Source organism: Heterodontus francisci, chromosome 42, assembly GCF_036365525.1.
Source record: "Heterodontus francisci isolate sHetFra1 chromosome 42, sHetFra1.hap1, whole genome shotgun sequence".
Classification (NCBI taxonomy): Eukaryota; Metazoa; Chordata; class Chondrichthyes; order Heterodontiformes; family Heterodontidae; genus Heterodontus; species Heterodontus francisci.
In genome coordinates, this window is record NC_090412.1 from 6402639 (window position 1) to 6424234 (window position 21596).

At 42.7% G+C, this 21596-nt stretch overlaps 1 protein-coding gene across 10 annotated transcripts in view; it reads left to right on the forward strand.

Annotated features, from left to right (window-relative positions):
* Nucleotides 1–21596, forward strand: part of cdh23 (cadherin-related 23) — a 658884-nt gene that overhangs the window by 284256 nt on the left and 353032 nt on the right. For 9 of the 10 annotated variants that reach the window (XM_068020420.1, XM_068020419.1, XM_068020423.1 and 6 more), the window contains one exon: nucleotides 8583–8741. In XM_068020420.1, the coding sequence (XP_067876521.1) occupies nucleotides 8583–8741 (159 nt within the window). Of the gene's footprint in view, nucleotides 1–315; nucleotides 390–8582; nucleotides 8742–21596 lie in introns of those variants that run through there. The other variant, XM_068020421.1, reaches the window with a different exon arrangement.

Below are 21596 nucleotides of genomic sequence, written 5' to 3' on the forward strand. Positions count from 1 at the left end.
AAAGCAGTTTCACAAACATATGGAGATTAATCTAAGTGGGTTAATAGAGTTCTGTTCCCTTTCCAATTGGCTGTGGGAGAATGGACCAATGGTGGCAATGTGGGGGTGGGGCAGTTTGAGGTGGGAGGTCATGTGATGAAACCTCCAGGAACGTACCCAACCAGAGTTGGCAACCCGACCACCTGACCAATAAACTGCCGGAGCTGATTGCCTAATCCTTATAAAGCCTGACTTGAGCAGTTCACTCCACCAGTTTACTATTGAATCAATGAAGACAGAGATGGCACCCAGCTGTAAAATAATCTGCTCAGTCAGCAGCATTGACTGCTACTTGGAAATAATGTTGAGATGTTATCCTACGATTACTTCCTGTGAACACCATCGCAAATGTAAGTTAAGATGAGGCAGGGCATTCAGCCCACCTAGTTCTTTCTGTAAAAACCTGCAATCCCCCATCACACTATCGAACTAACTCTTGAATGTCTCCTGGGCTTTTGGCTCCTGTCCTTCATTTTAACAGGAACATTTACCCATTTGAAATAAGTAAGTTAACCCTAGGTAAATAACGGGGTAAAGAATTTGGCATGGTATCTTAAGTGTGTAGGAAGGTCATGTGTAATGTTATCTGCAAGTTTGAACCTGTTGCCTATTTCCTCAGATGGCGTTAAAGACTTGCATTTATACAATGCATTATCACATCTTGGGGAACTGCTCTCAGTGAGTCATTCTGAAATGCGGTGGCTGGAGTCGTGCATCTGCTTCCTTCATCCCAATATTGGCAGCCGTGCCTTCAGCCACCAACATCCCGCTAATTGGAATTCTCTCCCTAAATCCCTCTGCTCTGCTTTCCTCTCCTACTTTAACACTCTTCTTAAAACCTAACTCTTCCATCAAGCTTTTGGTTACCTCATCTCTCCATTGGTTCCACGTCCACTCTTTTCCTTCCGCCTCTGTGATGCACTTTGGAATGTTTATCTACATTAATGGTATTCTGTAAATGCAAGTTGGTCTTAATTGTGTTGGCTCATTTAACGAGTGCACTAAAGACTCTTTAAATTGAAAACATTACTGGGACAATCACAGTTGGCAGTTCACAGCAATAAGATCCATATTTGCAACTTTACTGCTCAAAATATCGAAGTGATCTGATCAGTGCCAGATTGAATTTCATATTAGTGTGTAAGCACTACAGGAGGAAGGAAAAGGAGCAAGGTAAGCACCTCATGAAATGCGTTGGTTTGGCAAAGGATCAAATGAAGAGACTTGTGTGTTCTGGCAGACTCGATGTAAACACGCCCAGTCATTCCAATAAAGTAACAAACAAATTCAACAGAAAAGCATATGGGACCATTGGCTTTATTAACGGATGCATGGAATGCAAAAGCAAGGAAATTGTACTAAACCTTTATAAATTAATAGGTAGCCCTCAGCCTGGAGTACTGTGTCCAGTTCTAGGCACTGCAATATGGGAAAGATCTCAAGCCCTTAGAGAGCGTGCAGAGAAGTTTTACTAGAATACTCAGTCATGTGGAGAAGCTGGGGTTGTTCTACTTAGTGAAGGTTAAGAGGAGATTTGACAGAGGTTTTCAAAATCATTAACAATTTTGACAGAGTACATAAGGAAAAACTGTTACCAGTGACAGAAGGATCAGTAACCAGAGGGAACAGATTTAAGATGATGGGCGAAAGGTAGGGAAAGGAAAAAAAAGTGAATTCTGATGATCTGGAATGCATTGCCAGAAAGGGCGGTGGAAGCAGATTCAATTGTAACCTTCAAAATGTAATGGGGTGAATACTTGAAAGGAAAAAAAATTACAAGGCTATGGGGACAGGGAAGGGGGAGTGGGACTAATTGGAAAGCTCTTTCTAAGAGATAGCACAGGTGTGATGGGCTGAATGGCTGCCTCCTGTGCTGTATCATCCTATAATAGTGAAGTAAGTAGACAAAACAGAAAAGTCAAAGGAGGTCACGCTGAAGCTGCATTGTGCTGTCTGTTCAGATCACACCATGAGCAATATGCTCTGGCCACTGAGACACAGGAGAGATTTAAACCATGGAGTTGGTTTTGCGAAGAGTTTTGAGACCGAGCCCTTGAATCGGAATACTATGGTATGAGGAAAGATTGAAAAAAATTTGGGCTTTTCAGCCTTGTAAAGAAGTGACTGACAAGTGAACTTAGAAGAAAGTAAACCATTTGGAAATGTTAAGTCCCACAACACTGATTCCAGTTAAATTGTGACACTGGACAAGGAGAAACAGATTCAAGTTAGAAATAGACAAATTTGGGAGGTTTGCCTTAAGAATAATGAACACGTGAAATAGGCCTCTGGTGGGGTGGGGAGGGGGGCGTCATAGTGGCAAAAACTCTGTGGAGTCATTTTCGAAAGAATTGGATGTGGAATTGATCAGCTCAGTTAAGATTGGTATAGTGTCTTTCTACATCTTTAGACTTTGATACTATGGATAAATTGTTCTTGATGAAAGTCTGACTTACCTAGGACCTGGATGGTCTGCATGGTGGCATTGAAGTGGGTTCAGCTAGACTGAGAAGGGTGGGTGGATGGAAACTGTTTACAAAGCGATTCAAGGAAGAAGCAGAGGGCCTGCAGGATACGCCAGTGGGGGACGGAGGTGTCGAGGGACTAAACATCCTTGTGAAAAGGCGACGGTTTGGGTCAGGAAACTGGAAATGGTTACAGTGGCAGAGGGCATTGGAAGAGAATGGACAAGGGAAGAGAAAATAGAGTTGTGGTTTAGAGTCATAGAGTTATACAGCACAGAAACAGGCCCTTTGGCCCATTGTGTACGTGCCGGCCATCAAGAATCTATCTATCCTAATCCCATTTTCCAGCAATTGGCCTGTAGCCTTGTATGCTATGGCATTTCAAGTGCTCATCTAAATACTTCTTAAATGTTGTCAGAGTTCCTGCCTCTACCACCTCTTCAGGCTGTGTTCCAGATTTTATCCACCCTCTGGGTGAAAACATTTTTCCTCAAATCCCTTCTAAACCTCCTGCCCCTTACTTTAAATCTATGCCTCCTGGTTATTACTGACTTTTCCGCTAAGGGAAAAGTTTCTTCCCATTTAACCTATCAATGCCCCTCATAATTTTGTATACCTCAATCAAGTCCCCCCTCAGCCTTCTCTGCTCGAAGGAAAACCCTAGCCTGTCCAGTCTGTCTTCATAGCTGAAATACTCCAGCCCAGGCAACATCCTGGTGAATCTCCTCTGCACCCTCTCCAGTGCAATCACATCCTTCCTATAGTGTGGTGACCAGAACTGTACACAATACAGTTATAGTTATAGTTTATAATTTACAGTTATAGGGGTGTATGCTGGAATTGATTGGAGACCTGTTCCTGGCAATTTTGTGTTTTAACCTGCAACATCCGCACACAACATCCTGAAGCTGTTCGCTCATGCTGCAGTAGATTTGTACAGACTTTCAGCAGTGCTCTGCTACCTTGTCCAGGTGACCCACCGTCTCCCGAGATTCACTTCTGGTAGGCAGGGCACCCCACTGACAGCACAGAGAGTGAAAATTATCCTACTACATGTCAGCTCCCATTTACACAGTGAATGTCAAACCTTTAGATCATCAGAGGCGTCAAGCCAAGATCAAAGCATCTCCATGGTCCAAACAAGGAGTGTTCGAATGCACAATTTATTCCCTGCAGTTCCACACAGCAGCTTCTGGGTCTGAGGTAGTCCCATCAGCTGGGGACATTTGTTTGGGGAATTTTGCTTCTACTCTCGTCCCCTGCAGGAAAATGGCAGCTTAGCAAGTGCAATTAATGGGATTCCTCGACCGACAGCTTGCAGTTGTAAAACTGTTGCCTAGCAGGGCGAAGAAGGGGAATTCAGACTGTGTGGAGTGTGTATTCTTAAAACGCCCAAGGTTGGAAAACAGCACATCTGGCTTCCAAGTAAATGACGTCAGGCAAAGCTGACTGGAAGGAGCAAAATAACAGAAAGCAAATCAGGAGGAATTTAACATTCAAATGCAAATCTTTAAAGCCCTATTTAATTCAGGCACCTGGAGATAATCCAGTATGTGTTCCATACCCCAGTCAGAATAATTCGTTTGTGCTGTGATATGCTGCAAGCAAGCAAACAAATCCCTACGGTATGAAGTGTGTACACACGCTGTCCCCTTTACACCAGGACAGCTGCTCAACAAAATGCCAGCAGTATGAAGTGTGTGCACAGCGTGAAATCTCATTAGAAAGCAATTTACGTAGTGGTTGGTTCTGACCTATTTGCTTGTCAGCTTCAAGTGGTACCTGTGCTGGAATGAAAGTTAGGACACAGCTTGGGACCTGAGTATTTTAAGACCGTTTCCATGTTCAGGCGTCATTTAATCAGGACACTTGGTGGATTAATTGTGATTTGCACTTCTCAATTCAGAAAACGCTACTGCTTCACTCCATGGGATCACCTGACTGTAAAACAGAGGGAACTGAAATACTCGGAAAAGGAGTTGTAAAGTTCGCTTTCAGAGTTTGCCTCAAAAGGAAGGTGTTAATGATTCCTTTGCATTATTCAAATGGGAGGAAGGTGTTTTTCTGGTGTCCTGGGCCAACATTCCTCCCACAACCAACACCAACAAAAACGTATCAATTGATCATCAATTGCATTGCTTTATGTGGGATTTGCTTTGCCCAAGGTGGCTGCTGTATTTGCCGAGATAATGGCCACTGGTGCAACGCGCGCAAATTTGAGTCAATACTTTCTTCTTCTGTGGCTTGTTTTGTTTTGCTTAATTGTTCCTTCAGCATTTCACTAGCTTAACAACCCAAAGTATTTTTATGGCACATAGCTGTTAAGATGTGGAACAGCTTAATTGTTCTTATTTATAAAGCAGAAAAGTCTGAGGCATTCATTGCCTCCTAATGCTAATAGAACAGAGATCCTTCATTAACCAATATTATGAGCCCATATGTGCACAGTATGCTTGTTTGCACGTGTTTATAATTGCCTCGTCAACCAGTGTAATGATGTGGATAGAGGTAGTTTTTTTTAAAAGTCCTGAAAAGGAGTTGACTTGGAATGCAGATAACTTAAAGACGCCTTTATAGGGCGGTAATTGTAGTGCAGTTATTGGAACTGCACAGCTGCGAGTCCAGTTACATGGAATGTACGGCACAGAAACAGGCCATTCGGCCCAACCAGTACAGGTCAGTGTTTATGCTCCACATGAGCCTACTCCCACGACTCTTGGTCTAACCACATCATATCCTTTTGTTCCTTTCTCCCTCATGTACTTAGCTAGCTTCCTCTAAAATGCACCCGTACGATTTACCTCAAGTACTCCCTGTGGTACTGAGTTCCACGTTCTAACCACTCTCCAAGTAAAGAAGTTTCTCCTGAATTCCTTATTGGATTTATTACTGACTCTCTTGTATTTATGGCTCCAGTTCTGGTCACCCTCACAAGTGGAAACATCTTCTCTACATCTAACCTATTGAACTCCTTCACAATTTTAAAAGACTGTTATCGGGTCATCTCTCGGTCTTGTCTCTTCCGGAGAACAGCGACCCAGTCTGTTCAGTCTTTCCTGATAACTATAATCTCTCAGTTTTGGTATCATCATTGCAAATCTTTTTTGTAATATGGAAACCAGAACTATACACAGTACTCTCAGGTTCTACGAATTCGAGATTCTATATAAGTTCAACATATAATGTCCTTGCTTTTGAATTCTGTTCCTCTTGAAATTCACCCCAGTATTTTGCACTTTATATAGTTTTGTTAACTTGCTTACTGACTTCTAATGATTTCTGGTTCTGTGCCCTTAGATCCGTTTGTGCCTCAACTCTATTTAGGCTCTTACTATCAAAGGAGTAGCTGGCTTCATTATTGCTCTAACCAAAATGCACCCCATGTTTGGTATGGAATTGAAGCACAATTTGCATTGCATACTGGAATTCTGTCACTGCACACTAGTCTGTCTTCAGTGGACCTGCTCTGTGTATTATTTTCCGAAGTTAAAATGGCCTAGAGCCAAATTAGCTTTCAGCACGTTTTAATTTTTTGTACAGAGATTGTTCATGTTTGTTTTTCACACACTATTGCATTAGCAGGCATGCCTTTGGGTCTTAATTAAGAAAAAAGTACTGTGTAGTTGTATCCAGTTACCAAGGTAATGGAATTTTGCTGAGCGATTGAATAGTTTACATTTGTATATCATGGTTGGTAATTGGAAACTAAAATGTAACCAACTGTATATTCTGAAAGCAAATGCAGACTTCTTGCTGCTAGTTCTTGGTGTTGCAGGATGTAATAATCGAGAAAATACACATGTCGCTAGTAAAAGTACATTTCAGTGATTTCTCTGCTCTTGTCCTTCTCTAAAAAGCAAGGGGAAGACTACCTTCTCTCCTGTCTTGGTTTCCTCAGGCAATTTGTGGAGCTGCAGCTCAGCATTGCTTCTCCTGTGAACCCTAATGTGATGGATGGAATGGGTTTATTGCTACATTTTTGTATCTGCCTTAGTTGGAATGAGTGCACACATTGGCATAACCTCTCTTCTAAATTTGGAAACAAAAACTTTCCAGTTTTCTGAATGGCTCGTTACGTATACACACCACTCGATATTGTACTAAATCACAGAGATTAAAAGGACCCAGGTACAGTTCCTAGATTGGTTAATCTCAGGTACAGCAGAGGTTGAGTTCGGAACAAGAGTGGGCCATTCAACCCTTTGTGCCAGTTCCGCCATTCATGGCTGATCTGTTTCTTAACTTCACCGACTCACCTTGGTTTCATAACCCTTAAAAACCTTCGCTGACACAAACCTATCTCAGGTTTTGTCAATTTCAATTGATCCCCGGCCTCAACAGCTTTTTGGGGGAGAGAGTGTTCCAGGTTTACACTACCCTTTGTGTGAAGAAGTGATTCCTGACATCACCCCTGAACAACCTAGCTCTAATTTTGTGGTTAAGCTCTCATTCTGGAGTCCCCCCACCAGAGGAACTAATTTACAAGTATTGCACAGTCCTTCGCCTCTTACTGTTGACTAATGATCTCTGCTAGAAAGTTTGGTGTGAATAATTTTGGGTTCCTATGTGTTAGAGGCTATAGATAGCCTGCCTTCACTCACTGTGTCTGATGGAATAATGGTCACTTGTTTTAGAGCATAAGAAATAGGAATAGGCAGCTTGAACCTGCTTCACCATTGAAGATAGTTACGGTTGAACTTCAACCTTATTTCCACTTTTCAGCCCTATCCCTGTATATCCCTTAATCCTCAGTGACCAAAAATCTATTGATCTCAGTCTTGAATATGGTCATGGACTCTGGCGTAGAAAATTCCAAATATTCACAACCAGTGAGTATCCTGAGCAATGCTAATGTCCAGCAAAAGTTGGTGTCTTCAGGAAAGTGGAAATGCTGTTTTTTTTTAAGAGGAGCCTGTTTTGTTTTTGAGGGTTGGAATGCAATAATTTTAATTGGAAGCAAACAGCTGAGTAAAACTTTGTATTTTTGTTGTAAAACTGGAGTTTTGCTTTCCTCCTTGAGAAAGTCATTGTGACTCGCATGGCAACTGGTAAATTTAAATCAGGCTGCTAGTTGCACTGAGGGAGGCTGATTTAAATATGTTTCAGGAAATGCCCCCGCTCTCGGGGGCACGACACCCACATGACAAAAAATGGCAGTGGGTGCAGCTTGGTGAGATACACCCTGTTTTAAAATTTTTAACCCTCCCCTGTGTATTGAGTTGGAGGTGGGTGTAGAGGAATGGCTGGACTAATAACAAACTCACATTGTCTCTCTCATTACTGCAGGCACGAGTCTTTGATTTATTTATTTAGAGATACAGCACTGAAACAGGCCCTTCAGCCCACAGAGCCTGTGCCAACCATTTATGCTAATCCTACGTTAATCCTACATTAATCCCATATTCCTACCACATCCCCACAATTCCCCTACCTATACTAGGGGCAATTTATAATGGCTAATTTACCTATTAACCTGCAAGCCTTTGGCATGTGGGAGGAAACCGGAGCACCTGGCAGAAACCCACGCGGTCACAGGGAGAACTTGCAAACTCTGCACAGGCAGTACCCAGAATTGAACCCGGGTCGCTGGAGCTGTGAGGCTGCGGTGCTAACCACTGCGCCACTGTGCCGCCCAATGTAAAAGATACCTAAATCAGTAAATGAACAACTGTGATATACCAACCAAGTAGGGAACCTACGGAAAAGAGACAGACAGAAGGAGACAGTTACATAAAGAGTGGAAGCAATGATTTGGAAACTCGCCATGTTAGGCAGACAGAGTGTGTGGAACACAAAGAAAGGAATGGTGAAAGAAGGAAATGAAAAATAAGACAGTCACAGGAAGAGAGGCACGATTTTATTTTTGCTGTTGTCTGTGAGGAACACTTTGGGAAATTAGCCATGCACTTAGTTAATTAAATGGAAGCTTCTTGAAGATGGGACAACCTCTCGTCCTTGAAAATACAGCATGTCATTTATTTTGAAGCTTTGTCGCAGTGTAAAATGTAATTACTTAATTGTCTTTTCTCCTCTTCCCCCCCCCCCCCCCCCAATCTTTTATTTACATATTGAAAACAGCTTTTTGCAAACGAGACATCCTCCGATCACGTTGGTTTTGCTCGGGTCAAGATTGACCTCCTCAATGAAAATGACAACAGGCCAATATTCAGCCAACCACTCTACAACGTGAGCATGTTTGAGAATGCTTCTGTCGGACTCGTGGTTGTTGGCGTTGTTGTGAGTACCTTTATTTTTTTTTTACTGTGTATTTCCTCCTGATCTACAGCACAATCTGCAGCTGAGCAATAATTTCATCTCAATAACTGAAATAGTATTTCTTGTGTGTAATCAACCTCCAAATAATCAATGGGCATCTTTGTTGTATGTGATGGCTAATTTGACAGGAAGATTAAGGAATGTTATGTGCAGCATCCTATGAATATAAATTCGTTGGTTGTATGCTTGGTTTGATCCATATGAACACGTTTATTTGCCAGGGTGTGAAAAAAGGCAACAGTGATTTTGATATGCATTTAACAAATAGTGGATACAGTGAGCAAGGTTGAATAAACAGAACCATCTTTGATTCCAATCTACTCAAATAGTCGACTACAAGAACCAAGATGGCCTTGAATATACATTCTGGGGAGTCTGCTCATGTTGTACTGTGTGAAGAGAGCTTTGTTTTTGTATTCCTCTGAGAGATGTAAATGATTATCTCCTGAATTTTGTAGTTATTAATTGCTGCAAGCTATGAGGGGGCATACATCAATATGCTAAAATTCGACATAGAAATGAGGGAAAAATATACTTGCATTACTCCCTAAGAGTTTGATATGTGAAAGTGAGGAAGTCTTCTAAAGATGTGTTCTGATTGGATCTACAGATCGCCTTTAAAAAGAACAAATTTGCAGTAAATCTACCTCATCCTGTGGAATCAGTCATGTTGCAACTGAATATATTTTAGGTCACGTTATTTTGCTAATTGTGGTCCATCTCAGGAGGTTTTTGGTGTTGGAGATGGCTTGTATATGTTGGAATTCTGATCAAGTACAAAATTGCTAAGGACACTTGTGTCTGTATTGGGAATTCTCTACAGTAAACATGAGTCTAAAGGTTTCTGGTGTGGCTGATATCTGTAGGTTGTGGGATCGAGACCACTCCAGGAGTGGAGCATGTCCTCTCAGCTGACGCAGTAGTGCAGTGCTGGGAGTGTGCTGCACTGTCAGAGGTGCTGTTTCTCAAATGAGAAATTAATTGCAGATCCTGTCGCACTGTTATAGTGTGCTGCACTGCACATTCTTTGCCACTGTGTTAGGACAGGGTTCTCCCAGTGTCCCAAAACCAACACCACAAAGGAACAGTAACTGATCATTCATCCAACTGTGGTTTGCTGGAATTTGCTGGATTTGACAGATGGCGACAGATATTGTATTACATGGTAACCCATTGTGTGTGAAGGGCTTTGAGTCATTTCCGGGAGACATGATAAGGTGCTATAGTGTGCCATATTAACCAGGATATAGTGGCCCAGATTTTGTGGTAGGAATACCTGGGAGTCTGCTTGCCCTCACCATTGTTGAGGAGTAAATCAGACAGCAACTTTTGGCATCTGCACGTGAGCAGTTAAGTGCAGAGATCAAGTAGTAGCGTTATAGCTGTCATTGACTGAAGTGATGCAATCAGTTCCAACACAGTTTCACAATGTGTCCATAGCACCTGCTTGGTTGGATTGATTGGCCCCTTTTGATATGTAAATAAAGGTCCTACGATGTGTAAAAACACCGATGGGTGCAATTACAGCCGATTTTGGAGAGTTGTGGTCCTATTGGGCAGAAATTCATCAGACCCTCTGCCATGCACGTTTTGAGCAGTTCCATGGATGATGGAAGAGAAAAGGCCTCTAAAGATGAGTTTTGAATTACTTCTGTGGGCCCCAGAATAGCATGAGTACTCCCCTGTAGTCCAGGAAAAGAATCTGGGCTGCTGCTGCACCGGTCTGCGATCGTGACCCAACCCCGCCCTGTGATTTACCTTCCTGGTGGCGGCTGTGGTCCGTTACTCTTTGCCGAATCTGCCGAGCTTTGTCGAAATGCCTGTTGGGCAGCTTGCATGCCCAATGTAAATAAGCGAGTGAAATTCATCTCAGGTGATAGTGAAACAACAGACTGTTTGTTTTCGACTACCACCCGTGGTGTGCAACCGCCCCTAAGACTGATTTCACCACCTGCCTCCCACCCAAGATCTATCTTGGAGCCTGGAAAACGCAGTGTGCTAAAAGACAAATTCTTTGTAACTGCAAAGCTGCGTCTAATCTGGCCCAAGCTGCTTGGAGGGGAATTTACTTTATATTGTCCATACCTTTTATTTTTAAGAAGTGGACTACGTCCCCTTTCAATCTTGATGCCAATTCAAATATAGTCCATCTGAATCTCTGTTTCGAGAATACTCTTGGTCTCATTTCTGTAAATACTCTCCATGGCATTCATGTGCTTTTGGTTGGTTGCCCAAAAGTTGCGAGCAAATCTGGTGTTATGATTGAGTTACATTACAACGTGATTATGTTTATTACATTACTACACTCCTAAAGTACTTAGTTGGCTGTAAAGCGCTTTGGGACATCCTGAAGTCATGAAAGGCGCTATATAAATGCAAGTCTTTTTAGAATGAGTTAAGGTGAACAGGTTTAATTTCTTAGCCAGTGCACCCCAGTGTTTGGCCAGCTTGTTGGTAACATCATGCAGTGATGACATTGTGTGTGCTAACAGTTGGCCTTTTCATTGTTTCCGGCCTCAGATAGCAATACAACTGAACACATCAATTGGAAACAGTGCAGATTGTTAGAGTGGATACCAGAGGCTCATTTTCAAAACTGTCATCTGTTACAAAAGTGGTCTGTAAATTTTACATTTAAAAACTGCACTCACATAGCACTCATAACTGTTTTTCTATTGTGGATAAGACAGATACAGAATTAACTTCAGTTGTGATTATTTTATGAACAGATGGTTTTGAATTAGAGATTGCACACAAGATGGCCACATTTGGCAGGTATAATTACTTGAAACAGATGCTCAAAAATCTAATTGCTCAGCCATTAACAGCAATAATGTTGCTTCTTCAGATTTTAAACTGCTACAGGCCAACGGGAGAAAAGCAATAAGCTACCTCCAAACAGTTAGTTAATATTTGAAGCATTGGCTGAAGCTATTGGGATAGAATTTTCCATCAGGAACCTTTGCATTTAATGCATGTTTGTAGAATTACGACAGGGGCATCGGCCAACAAGTCTGTGTTGGTGTTTACCCTCCACTCGAGCTGTAATCCTAATCCTGCGTATTCCCATACCCTTTTATCCCCCCTTTCCTTCAGCCACCTAGCTCACGAACATATAAACATATGAATTGGGAGCAGGCGTAGGCCACTCGGCCCTTTGAGACTGCTCCGCCGTTCAATAAGTTCATGGTTGAACTGGTTACTCCACATTTCCACCTACCCCCAATAACCTTCCACCCCTTGCTTATCAAGAATCTATCCACCTCTGCCTTAAGCATATTCAAAGACTCTGCTTCCACCGCCTTTGAGGATGAGAATTCATGACCCTCAGAGAAAAAAATTCTCCTCATTTCTGTCTTAAATGGGCGACCCCTTATTTTTAAAGTGACCCCTAGTTCTAGATTCTCCCACAAGGGGAAACATCCTTTCCACACCCACCCTGTCAAGACCCCTCAGAATCTTGTATGTATCAAACAAGTCGCCTCTTACTCTTCTAAATTCCAGTGGATACAAGCCTAGCCTGTCCAATCTTTCCTCGTAAGACAGCCCGCCCATTCCAGGTATTAGTCTAGTAAACCTTCTCTGTACTGCCTCCAACGCATTCACATCCTTCCTTAGATAAGGTGACCTGGAGTACTGTGTACAGTAATGGTGTGGTCTCACCAATGCCCTGTATAGCTGAAGCATAACCTCCCTACTTTTGAATTCAGTTCCCCTCACGATAAACGATAACATTCTATTAGTTTTCCTAATTACGTGCTGTACCTGCATACTAACCTTATGCGATTCATGCACTAGGACACTCAGATCCCTCTGCATCTCAGAGCTCTGCAATCACTCACCATTTAGATAATATGCTTTTTTATTCTTCCTGCCAAAGTAGACAGTTTCCCACTTTCCCACATTATACTCCATTTGCCAGGTCTTTTCCCACTCACCTATTCTTCAACACTGACATGGTCTCTGCTTCAATCACTAACTCTGGTTGTATATTCCATAGCCTTCCAATCCTCTGTATAAAAAGGTTCCTCCTACTCTCTGTCCTAAATCTCTTCCATTTAATCTTGTATTTATGCCTCCTCATTCTAGACTTCTAATTCATTGTTTCCAAGTGTTCTGTCCAATCCCCTCATAATTTTAAACACTTCCATCAAATCCCCCTCTAAACCCCTCTGTGTGTAAATGAAAACGGCTCCAATTTTTCCAAGTCTTTTATTGTATTTTTGTTTCCTCTTACCTTACAGTCTGAACCCTGAAACTTCACACAGAATCCAATTGTGCCTTCATGTAGATTCACCACTCTATCTCAACTTTTATATTCTATACCTCTTGTTATAAAACTCATTAGCTTTTCATGCCCTCTGTACGCAAGGTGCTGCTTGTAAACCTGAACCTCCAAATCCCCCTGTGCTTCCCCATTGCACGGATTTTCCCCATTCCAAGTATCATTATTCCTCATAGGAACAGGAGGAGGCTATTTAGCCTCTCGAGCCTGTTTCACCATTCAGTGAGATAATGGCTGATCTGCGACTTAACTCTATATACCCGCCTTTGCCCCATATCCCTGAAAACATTTGGTTAGCAAAAATCTATCAATCTCAGATTTAAGATTAACAATTGCCCTACCATCAACCACCATTTGCGGAAGAGAGTTCCTAACTTCTCCCACCCTTTGCGTGAAGAAGTGTTTCCTAACTGCGCTCCTGAAAAGTCTGGCTCTGATTTCTACATTATGTCCCCTTGTCATGGACTTGTCAAGCTGCAGGAATAGTTTCTTTTCTTTATTTTACCGAAATGTAACCACTTCACGTTTACTGACATTGAATTTTACCTCACCATGCAGCTTCCTCTCGTCGTCAGAATTATTTGCTATACTCTTAGTATTGTCTGTAAATTTGGGCACCACACCTTCTGGCCCTATAACACCTCGGCCTTATTCCACATGTATGCTGACTACAGCCAGCTCTATCTTTCCACCACCTCTCTCATGTTGCCCACAGTCTCTGTATTTATAGAATCCTTCAGCGCAGAAGGAGGGGAACTGTTAGGTTTGCATTATCTAAGTTGAGCTCCCATGCTTTCCTTTTCTCTGTCTTGATGAAATATTACATTCTGATCCTTGGAACAAAATTTTCTTTGAAAATGTTGGAAAAGAATATTCATTAAATAAATATTTTAGCTGATGCCCTCGAAGACTCGAATTACAAGGCTGGGATTTGTGCAAAAGACAGATTTTGTTCAAATTCCTTTTAGTGCTTCTTAAGATTTTTTCCATGTTCGTTATTTCCTGATTCCTGTGGTGTAATCTGTGTAACCCGAGACTGTGACATAGTGTGTGAAGTTTGAGACTTTGAGAAGAATGCAGCTGAAATAGTTAGCAATTATGTGAGGCAAGCTCTTATTACAAGTTATAGACCGACCAATTTCCTCAAGATATCCCATTCATAGAATCTAACAGCCGAAAGGGAGGCCATGCGGCCCATCTTGGCTGTGCTGGCTCTTTGAAAGAGCAGTTGTACATAGTCCCACATTCCCTGCTTTTAGTCCATAACCCTGCAAGTTCCTTGTCCTCAGGTACCTGTCCAACTGCCTTTTAAAATTATTGATGGAATCAGCTTCCACTGCCTTGTCAGGTTGAACATTCCAGATCCCTGACAACTCCGAGTGAAAATATTTCTCCTCATATCCCCTTCTATGGGATAGAAATTTGTCTCGGCAATATCATATGGGCCACCCATTATATGCAGTGCCTGATATTCCATTCCATTGCAGTCATGGCGGCCGACCCACTGGTTATCACCAGTCACTGCCTGAAACAAATTTCTCTTCCTAGATCTGTTGCCATTTGTTGAAGGAAATTTACATAATCCTGCCCGTTGGGGATGAGGGAATGCGGGGATTGTAATTTCTCTGGTCATTGTGCTGTGTAAGATTTGATAAGGTAGGGGTGCTTTATACCCCCTTCTAAGGTGGAAAAGACTTGGCAGCACAAAGCTTGTTGTGAATGGACTCTATTGAGATAAAGGTAAGGACAAGTTTATTAAGTTTTCAGATAAACCATGGTCACAACTCAGGCAGTGATTAACAGTCTAACACAGATACTACCCATATTAGAGACTGGATGGCAGAGCGCACGACACTTTGTCTTGCAGCTTCTCGTCTTCAAGTTTTTTGGTCAGTCTCTCTTGTTTAAAAATTCTCTGGCTTGCAGGGACAGAGTCAACACATCGTTAATCCTGGCTTCTATCAATTAACCCTCCCTTTCCCCAATCATCTTTATCCTTGAGTTAAAGGATGTCTTTCTTGACCAATCAAGGATCATTCTTTGGCTGTTGCTAACCTTTTGGATTTACGTAGGTAATACCCCTTTGTGTTGACCATTTTATCTCTCCGCTTTTACATTACGTGGTCTGTTATCTCATTATGAGACAAATCTACATTTTGTGTTCTCAGAATCTGTTTTCACTGTCTGCTCTCAAGCTCTCGCCCTTTTATTACAAATGAGCATTTTAAAACTTGACATAATATCCCAGAATCCCTCTACCTTAACATCTTGTCTATACTGTGCCCTAATTGCTAAGTTTTTCTACTTTACCATACTACAAAGAAGGGTTCTAATAAAGCTAAATGTTAATGAGAACTCAGTTGTTAGTTTGTCATAGCTAGATTTTAACAATTTGTTTTCTGGTTAGTAACTTTTTAGTAATCTAATAATCTTACAGCCGTTAGAAAAACCAAGCAGAGTGAAGCTCTAAGAAAGCATTTCTGATGTTGCAGCACTATAGTTTGAGGAATTATGATTTTGGGAAGTGTCCTCTGAGGCTCAGGCTGTCGGCTGCAAAGATGAGGAACGTCCAACCAACTGGAACTATACTCCTACGCCATTGAAATACACACTGAAGGCATTACAGATGCACAAGATTAGTGTGGAATAATTTATTAGATGGGGCTTTTTGATGACATCTTGTGCCATAACCATCTGTTGCTCGTTATACCAAAGGATAATGCAAACTGATACGGGGAGCAGGTGTTTAAATGGACAGAATATGGTCAGTGTAATCTGAGGCGGACACTTATCTGTTCTATGTGAAGTGACAGATTGCAAGCTCCTTTCTGTATCGTGTTTGCGCATCTGGAAAATGGAGATCATTATCAGAAAAGGGAAATGCCAGTTGGCTGTTGCTTCTATGCTGTGTTGTCAAACTGAGGTGAGGTTTGGCAGTCAAACGGGAAGACTAAAATGTCATCTGCAAGAAACTCACATTTCTGTTCAGTAATTTATTGATGGTTACTTTTGAGATATGTGTACCTCAGGTCAGAGGTCACTGTACCACGTGCAAGTTTTCTGAGTCAGTCGTTAAAGGAATAAATCCGTCTAAACTCTTAATTTTCTTGAAGGTCTGGGTAATGAGTTAATGTCCCATTGACTTGGCAAGATGCAGCAGTTAAGCTTTGTGGCGTTAACGAAACATGCTGGGTTACATACTCAGCAGCAACACCAACTAACATCTGTATAGCACCTTTAATGTAGTAAAACATCCCAAGGTGTTTCATAGAAATGTGGTCATACAAAACTTTGACATCGAGCCCATAAAGAGATTTTAGGACAGGTACCCAAAAGCTGGGTCTGGTAACCCAGAGACCCAGGGTATTGCTCTGGGTACATGGATTCGAATCCCACCACGGCAGAAGGTGGGATTTGAATTTAATTAATAAAATTCTGGAATTAAAAAGCTAGTCTAATGGCCATGAAACCATTGTCGATTGTTGTAAAAACCCATCTGGTTCACTAACGTCCTTCAGAGAAGGAGATTTGCTGTCCTTATCTGGTCTGGCCTATATGTAATTCCAGACCCACAGTAATGTGGTTGACTCTTAAATGCCCTCTCAAATGGCCTAGCAAGCCACTCAGTTGTATTTAACTGCTACGAAGTCAATGTAACAGAATGAAGCAGGATGGACCACCCGGCATCGACCTAGGCACCTGGCAAACCCAGCCCTGTCGACCCTGCAAAGTCCTCCTTACTAACATCCAAAGTTGGGAGAGCTGTTCCACAGACTAGTCAAGCAACAGCCCGACATAGTCATACTCTCGGAATCATACCTTACAATGTCCCAGACATTGCCATCACCATCCCCGGGTGTGTCCTGCCCCACCAGCAGGACAGACCCAGCAGAGGTGGCGGCACAGTGGTATACATTTGGGAGGGAGTTGCCCTGGGAGTCCTCAACATCAACTCCAGACCCCATAAAGTCGCATGACATCAGGTCAAACATGGGCAAGCAAATCTCCTGCTGATTACCACCTACTACTGCCCTTACCTCAGCTGATGAGTCAGTACTCCTCCATGTTGAACACCACTTGGAGGAAGCACTGAGGGTGGCAAGGGCACAGAATGTACTCTGGGTGGGGGAATTCAATGTCCATCGCCAAAGGTGGCTCAGTAGCACCACTACTGACCGAGCTGGCCGAGTCTTAAAGGACATAGCTGCTAGACTGGGTCTACGGCAGATGATGAGGGAACCAACAAGAGGGAAAAACATACTTGATCTCTTCCTCACCAATCTGCCTGCTGTCGATGCATCTGTCCGTGACAGTATCGGTAGGAGTGACCACCGCACAGTCCTTGTGGAGACAAAGTCCTGTCTTCACATTGAGGATACCCTCCATCATGTTGTGTGGCACTACCACCATGCTATATGGGATAGATTTCGAAAAGATCTAGCAATGCAAAACTGGGCATCTATAAGGCACTGTGGGCCATCAGCAGCAGCAGAATTGTACTCAACTACAATCTGTAACCTCATGGCCCAGCATATCCCCCACTCTACCATTACCATCAAGCCAGGAGACCAACCCTGGTTCAATGAAGAGTGCAGGAGGGCATGCCAGGAGCAGCACGAGGCAAACCTCAAAATGAGGTGTCAACCTAGTGAAGTTATAACACAGAACTGCCTGCGTGCCAAACAGCCTAAGCAGCATGCTATAGACAGAGCTAAGCGATCCTTTAACCAATGGATCAGATCTAAGCTCTGCAGTTCTGCCACATCCAGTCGTGAATGATGGTGGACAATTAATTGGAGGAGATGGCTCCACAAGTATTCCCATCCTCAATGATGGGGGAACCCAGCACATCAGTGCAAAAGGTAAGGCTGAAGAATTTGCAACAGTCTTCAGCCAGAAGTGCCGAGTTGATCATCCATCTCGGGCCTCCTCCTGATGTTCCCAGCATCACAGATGCCATTCTTCAGCTGATTCAATTCACTCCGTGAGATATCAAGAAACAACTGAAGACACTGGATACTGCAAAGGCTATGGGCCCTGACAACATGCGGGCAATAATACTTAAGATCTGTCCTCCAGAACTTGCCGTGCCCTGAGCCAAGTTGTTCCAGTATAACTACAACACTGGCACCTACCCAGCAATGTGGAAAATTGCCGAGGTATGTCCTGTACACAAAAAGCAGGACAAATCCAACCTGGCTAATTACTGTCCAATCAGTCTACTCTTGATCTTCAGTAAAGTGATGGAAGGTATCGTCGACAGTGCTATCAAGTGGCACTTGCTTTACAATAACCTGCTCAGTGACCCTCAGTTTGGGTTCCGCCAGGGCCGCTCAGCTCCAGACCCCATTACAGCCTTGGTTGAAACATGGACAAAAGAGCTGAACTCGAGGTGAGGTGAGCGTGACTGCCCTTGACATCAAGGCAGCATTTGACGAGTATGGCATCAGGAAGCCCTAGCAAGACTAGAGTCAATGGGAATTAGGGGGAAAGCTCTCCGCTGGTTGGAATCATACCTAGCGCAAAGGAAGATGGTTGTGGTTGTTGGAGGTCAATCATCTCAGCACCAGGACATCACTGTAGGAGTTCCTCAGGGTCGTATCCTCGGCCCAACCATCTTCAGCTGCTTCAATGACCTTCCTTCAGTCATAAGGTCAGAAGTTGGGATGTTCACTGATGATTGCACAATGTTCAGTGCCATTTGTGATTCCTCAGGTACTGAAGCAGTCCGTGTAGAAATGCTGCAAGACCTGGACAATATCCAGGCTTGGGCTGATAAGTGGCAAGTAACATTTGTGTCACAGAAGTGCCAGGCAATGACCATCTCCCCTTGACATTCAATGGCATTACGATAGCTGAATCCCCCACTATCAACATCTTGGGGCTTACCATTAACCAATAACTGCACTGGAGTCGCCATATAAATACCGTGGCTACAAGAGCAGGTCAGAGGCTAGGAATCCTGTGGTGAGTAACTCACCACCTGACTCCCCAAAGCCTGTCCGCCATCTACAAGGCACAAGTCAGGAGTGTGATGGAATACTCTCCACTTGCCTGGATGGGTGCAACAACATTCAAGAAGCTCGACACCGTCCAGGACAAAGTAGCCCGCTTGATTGGCACCCCATCTACAAACATTCACTCCCTCCTCCACCGATGAACAGTGGCAGCAGTGTGTACCATCTACAAGATTCACTGCAGCAAAGCACCAAGGCTCCTTAGACAGCACCTTCCAAACCTGCAACCTCTACCAACTAGAAGGACAAGGGCAGCAGATGCATGGGAACACCACCACCTACAAGTTCCCATCTAAGTCACACAGCATCATGACTTGGAACTATATTGCCGTTCCTTCACTCTCGCTGGGTCAAAATTCTGGAACTCTACACCCACAGTTCTGTTAGGAAGACCTACCCATATGGATTGCAACAGTTCAAGAAGGCAACTCACCACCTTCTCGAGGGCAATTAGGAATGGGCAATAAATGCTGGCCTAGCCAACAACGCTCGCATCCCAGGAACAAAAAAAAAGTCAGAGGTAGATTTTAAGGAGCATCTGAATGGAGAGAGAGAGAAATGGAGGAGTTTATGGAGGGAATTTCGGGGCTTAGGGCCCAGGCAGCTGAGGTATAGCCACCAGTGGTGGACCAGTGAAAATGATGAACTTGTAAGAGTCCAAAATTGGCAGAGCCCAGAGATCCCAAAGGGTTGTGAGAGTGGGGTGGGGTGGGGTGCGAGGACATGGAGGGATTTGAAATGAGTGTTATCTTAAAATCATAGCGTTGCTGTACCGAGAACCTTTGTAGGTCGGCAAGCAAAGACCTAATGGGCTAGGACGCTTAACTTGGTGTGTTAGGATACGGGCAGCAGAGTTTTGGATACATTGCATTTTACTTGGTTTTTAAAGTATACTGTCAGCATCGCCATGGAGAGAGTCTTTAGTACATTAAACATTTGTGTGCTTCATCCCCTTTTCAAGTTTTTCTTTTGGTTCTTTACAGGGAAAACACGAAAGAAATTAAAATGTTACGAGCATCTGCTCCATTTGTAGCCAGGGCAGTAGAATATAGTTTAGGGCTCAAGGGCATCGTTGGGTTTAACGCATATTTGGGAACTAATTAAAATGTAGGATGATCCATAGATATTTGGGATTCAGAACTGAATAGTCCATGATTGTACTGAGCTCTTTACATGGATGTCACTAAATATCACACATACTCAAATGTCTCACTCGGCTGTCTTTAGCCCCAAATGGGAAGGCTACATTTCCTTTGTCTTGCATAGACAGTAATTGTTATCCTGTTTAATCATTGAGCAGATAATTTCAGTTCATTGAACTGTGTGGCCACATTTATTTTGCAATTCTCTTATCTCAAATGGTTACCTGGATATGCTTTATAATTTATGAAGAGACACAGTACCTAAAATTGTCAAATCACAGGAGCTCACTGCTCAATATGTTTGTTTGTTTCTTTCTTTCTTAAGTCGTTAAGAATTCAAGTTCCTAATTTGAAAACCTGAACATATTTATCTGGTCTGGTCACTGAGATGGGTGTGGTGCAGCTCTGTTGAAATGCAGCCTTGGAACTGGCCATCAAGCAACATGTTCTTGATTCATATAAAAACAAAATAGTGCAGATGCTGGAAATACTCAGCAGGTTTGGCAACATCTGTGGAGAGAGAAGCAGAGTTAACGTTTCAGGTCAGTGACCCTTCATTGGAACGTGTTCTTGATGACATTTTCCATTCTTGCCTCATTGACCTGAGGATGCTGTGATGTCTTGCACTGAATCAAACTCTATCTCTAACCAAGTTAATTCCGCTTGACTTGATTGCTGTCAGAAGATCGTGGGTTCAAATCCTCTATTGGATTTGAACACACAATCTAGGCTGATACTCCAGAGTGGTAATACGGGACTGTATTGTTTTCAGATGTATCGTCCTCTCGATGTTAAACTGACATTCAGTTCAGGTTGATTTTAAAGGACTTACTTTGCTATTTGCAGATGAGCGGGAACCTCCCGCTGTGTCCTGACGAGCATTCCTCTCTCAAGTAATAGCAATGTTTTCTTTTATTTCTACATCTTTATTGAATCTGCATGACTTCTAAGCAGAGGGTATTTCTTCATTTGTGCTTATGGTCACAAGAGACGAAAGAATTTATTACAGGGACTTTAAAAGTAACATGGAATAAAATATTCACGCGTCTCCATGGGCACATTAAAATTTAAGTAATTTGAACAGTTTTCTTTTCACACAAGCCGCCTGTAATGGCTTCCTATTGTACCACCAGCAGTATTAAATCTAATTTTAATGAACTGCTTCCTGATAGTTCCTTCCCTATACCGTAATTGAATGTTATTGGGAGTTAAACCTATGACTTTCCAATTTGTGAGACTTCTACTTTGAATTGAAATGAACATATAATTTCGTAATGAAATGGATTAAGAAGCTTTAAATCGCAGTATCTCACCTTGACTGCTGTGGTAACATTACAACAGGCTGGATACTTCAGTGCTACTGTGATTTCAG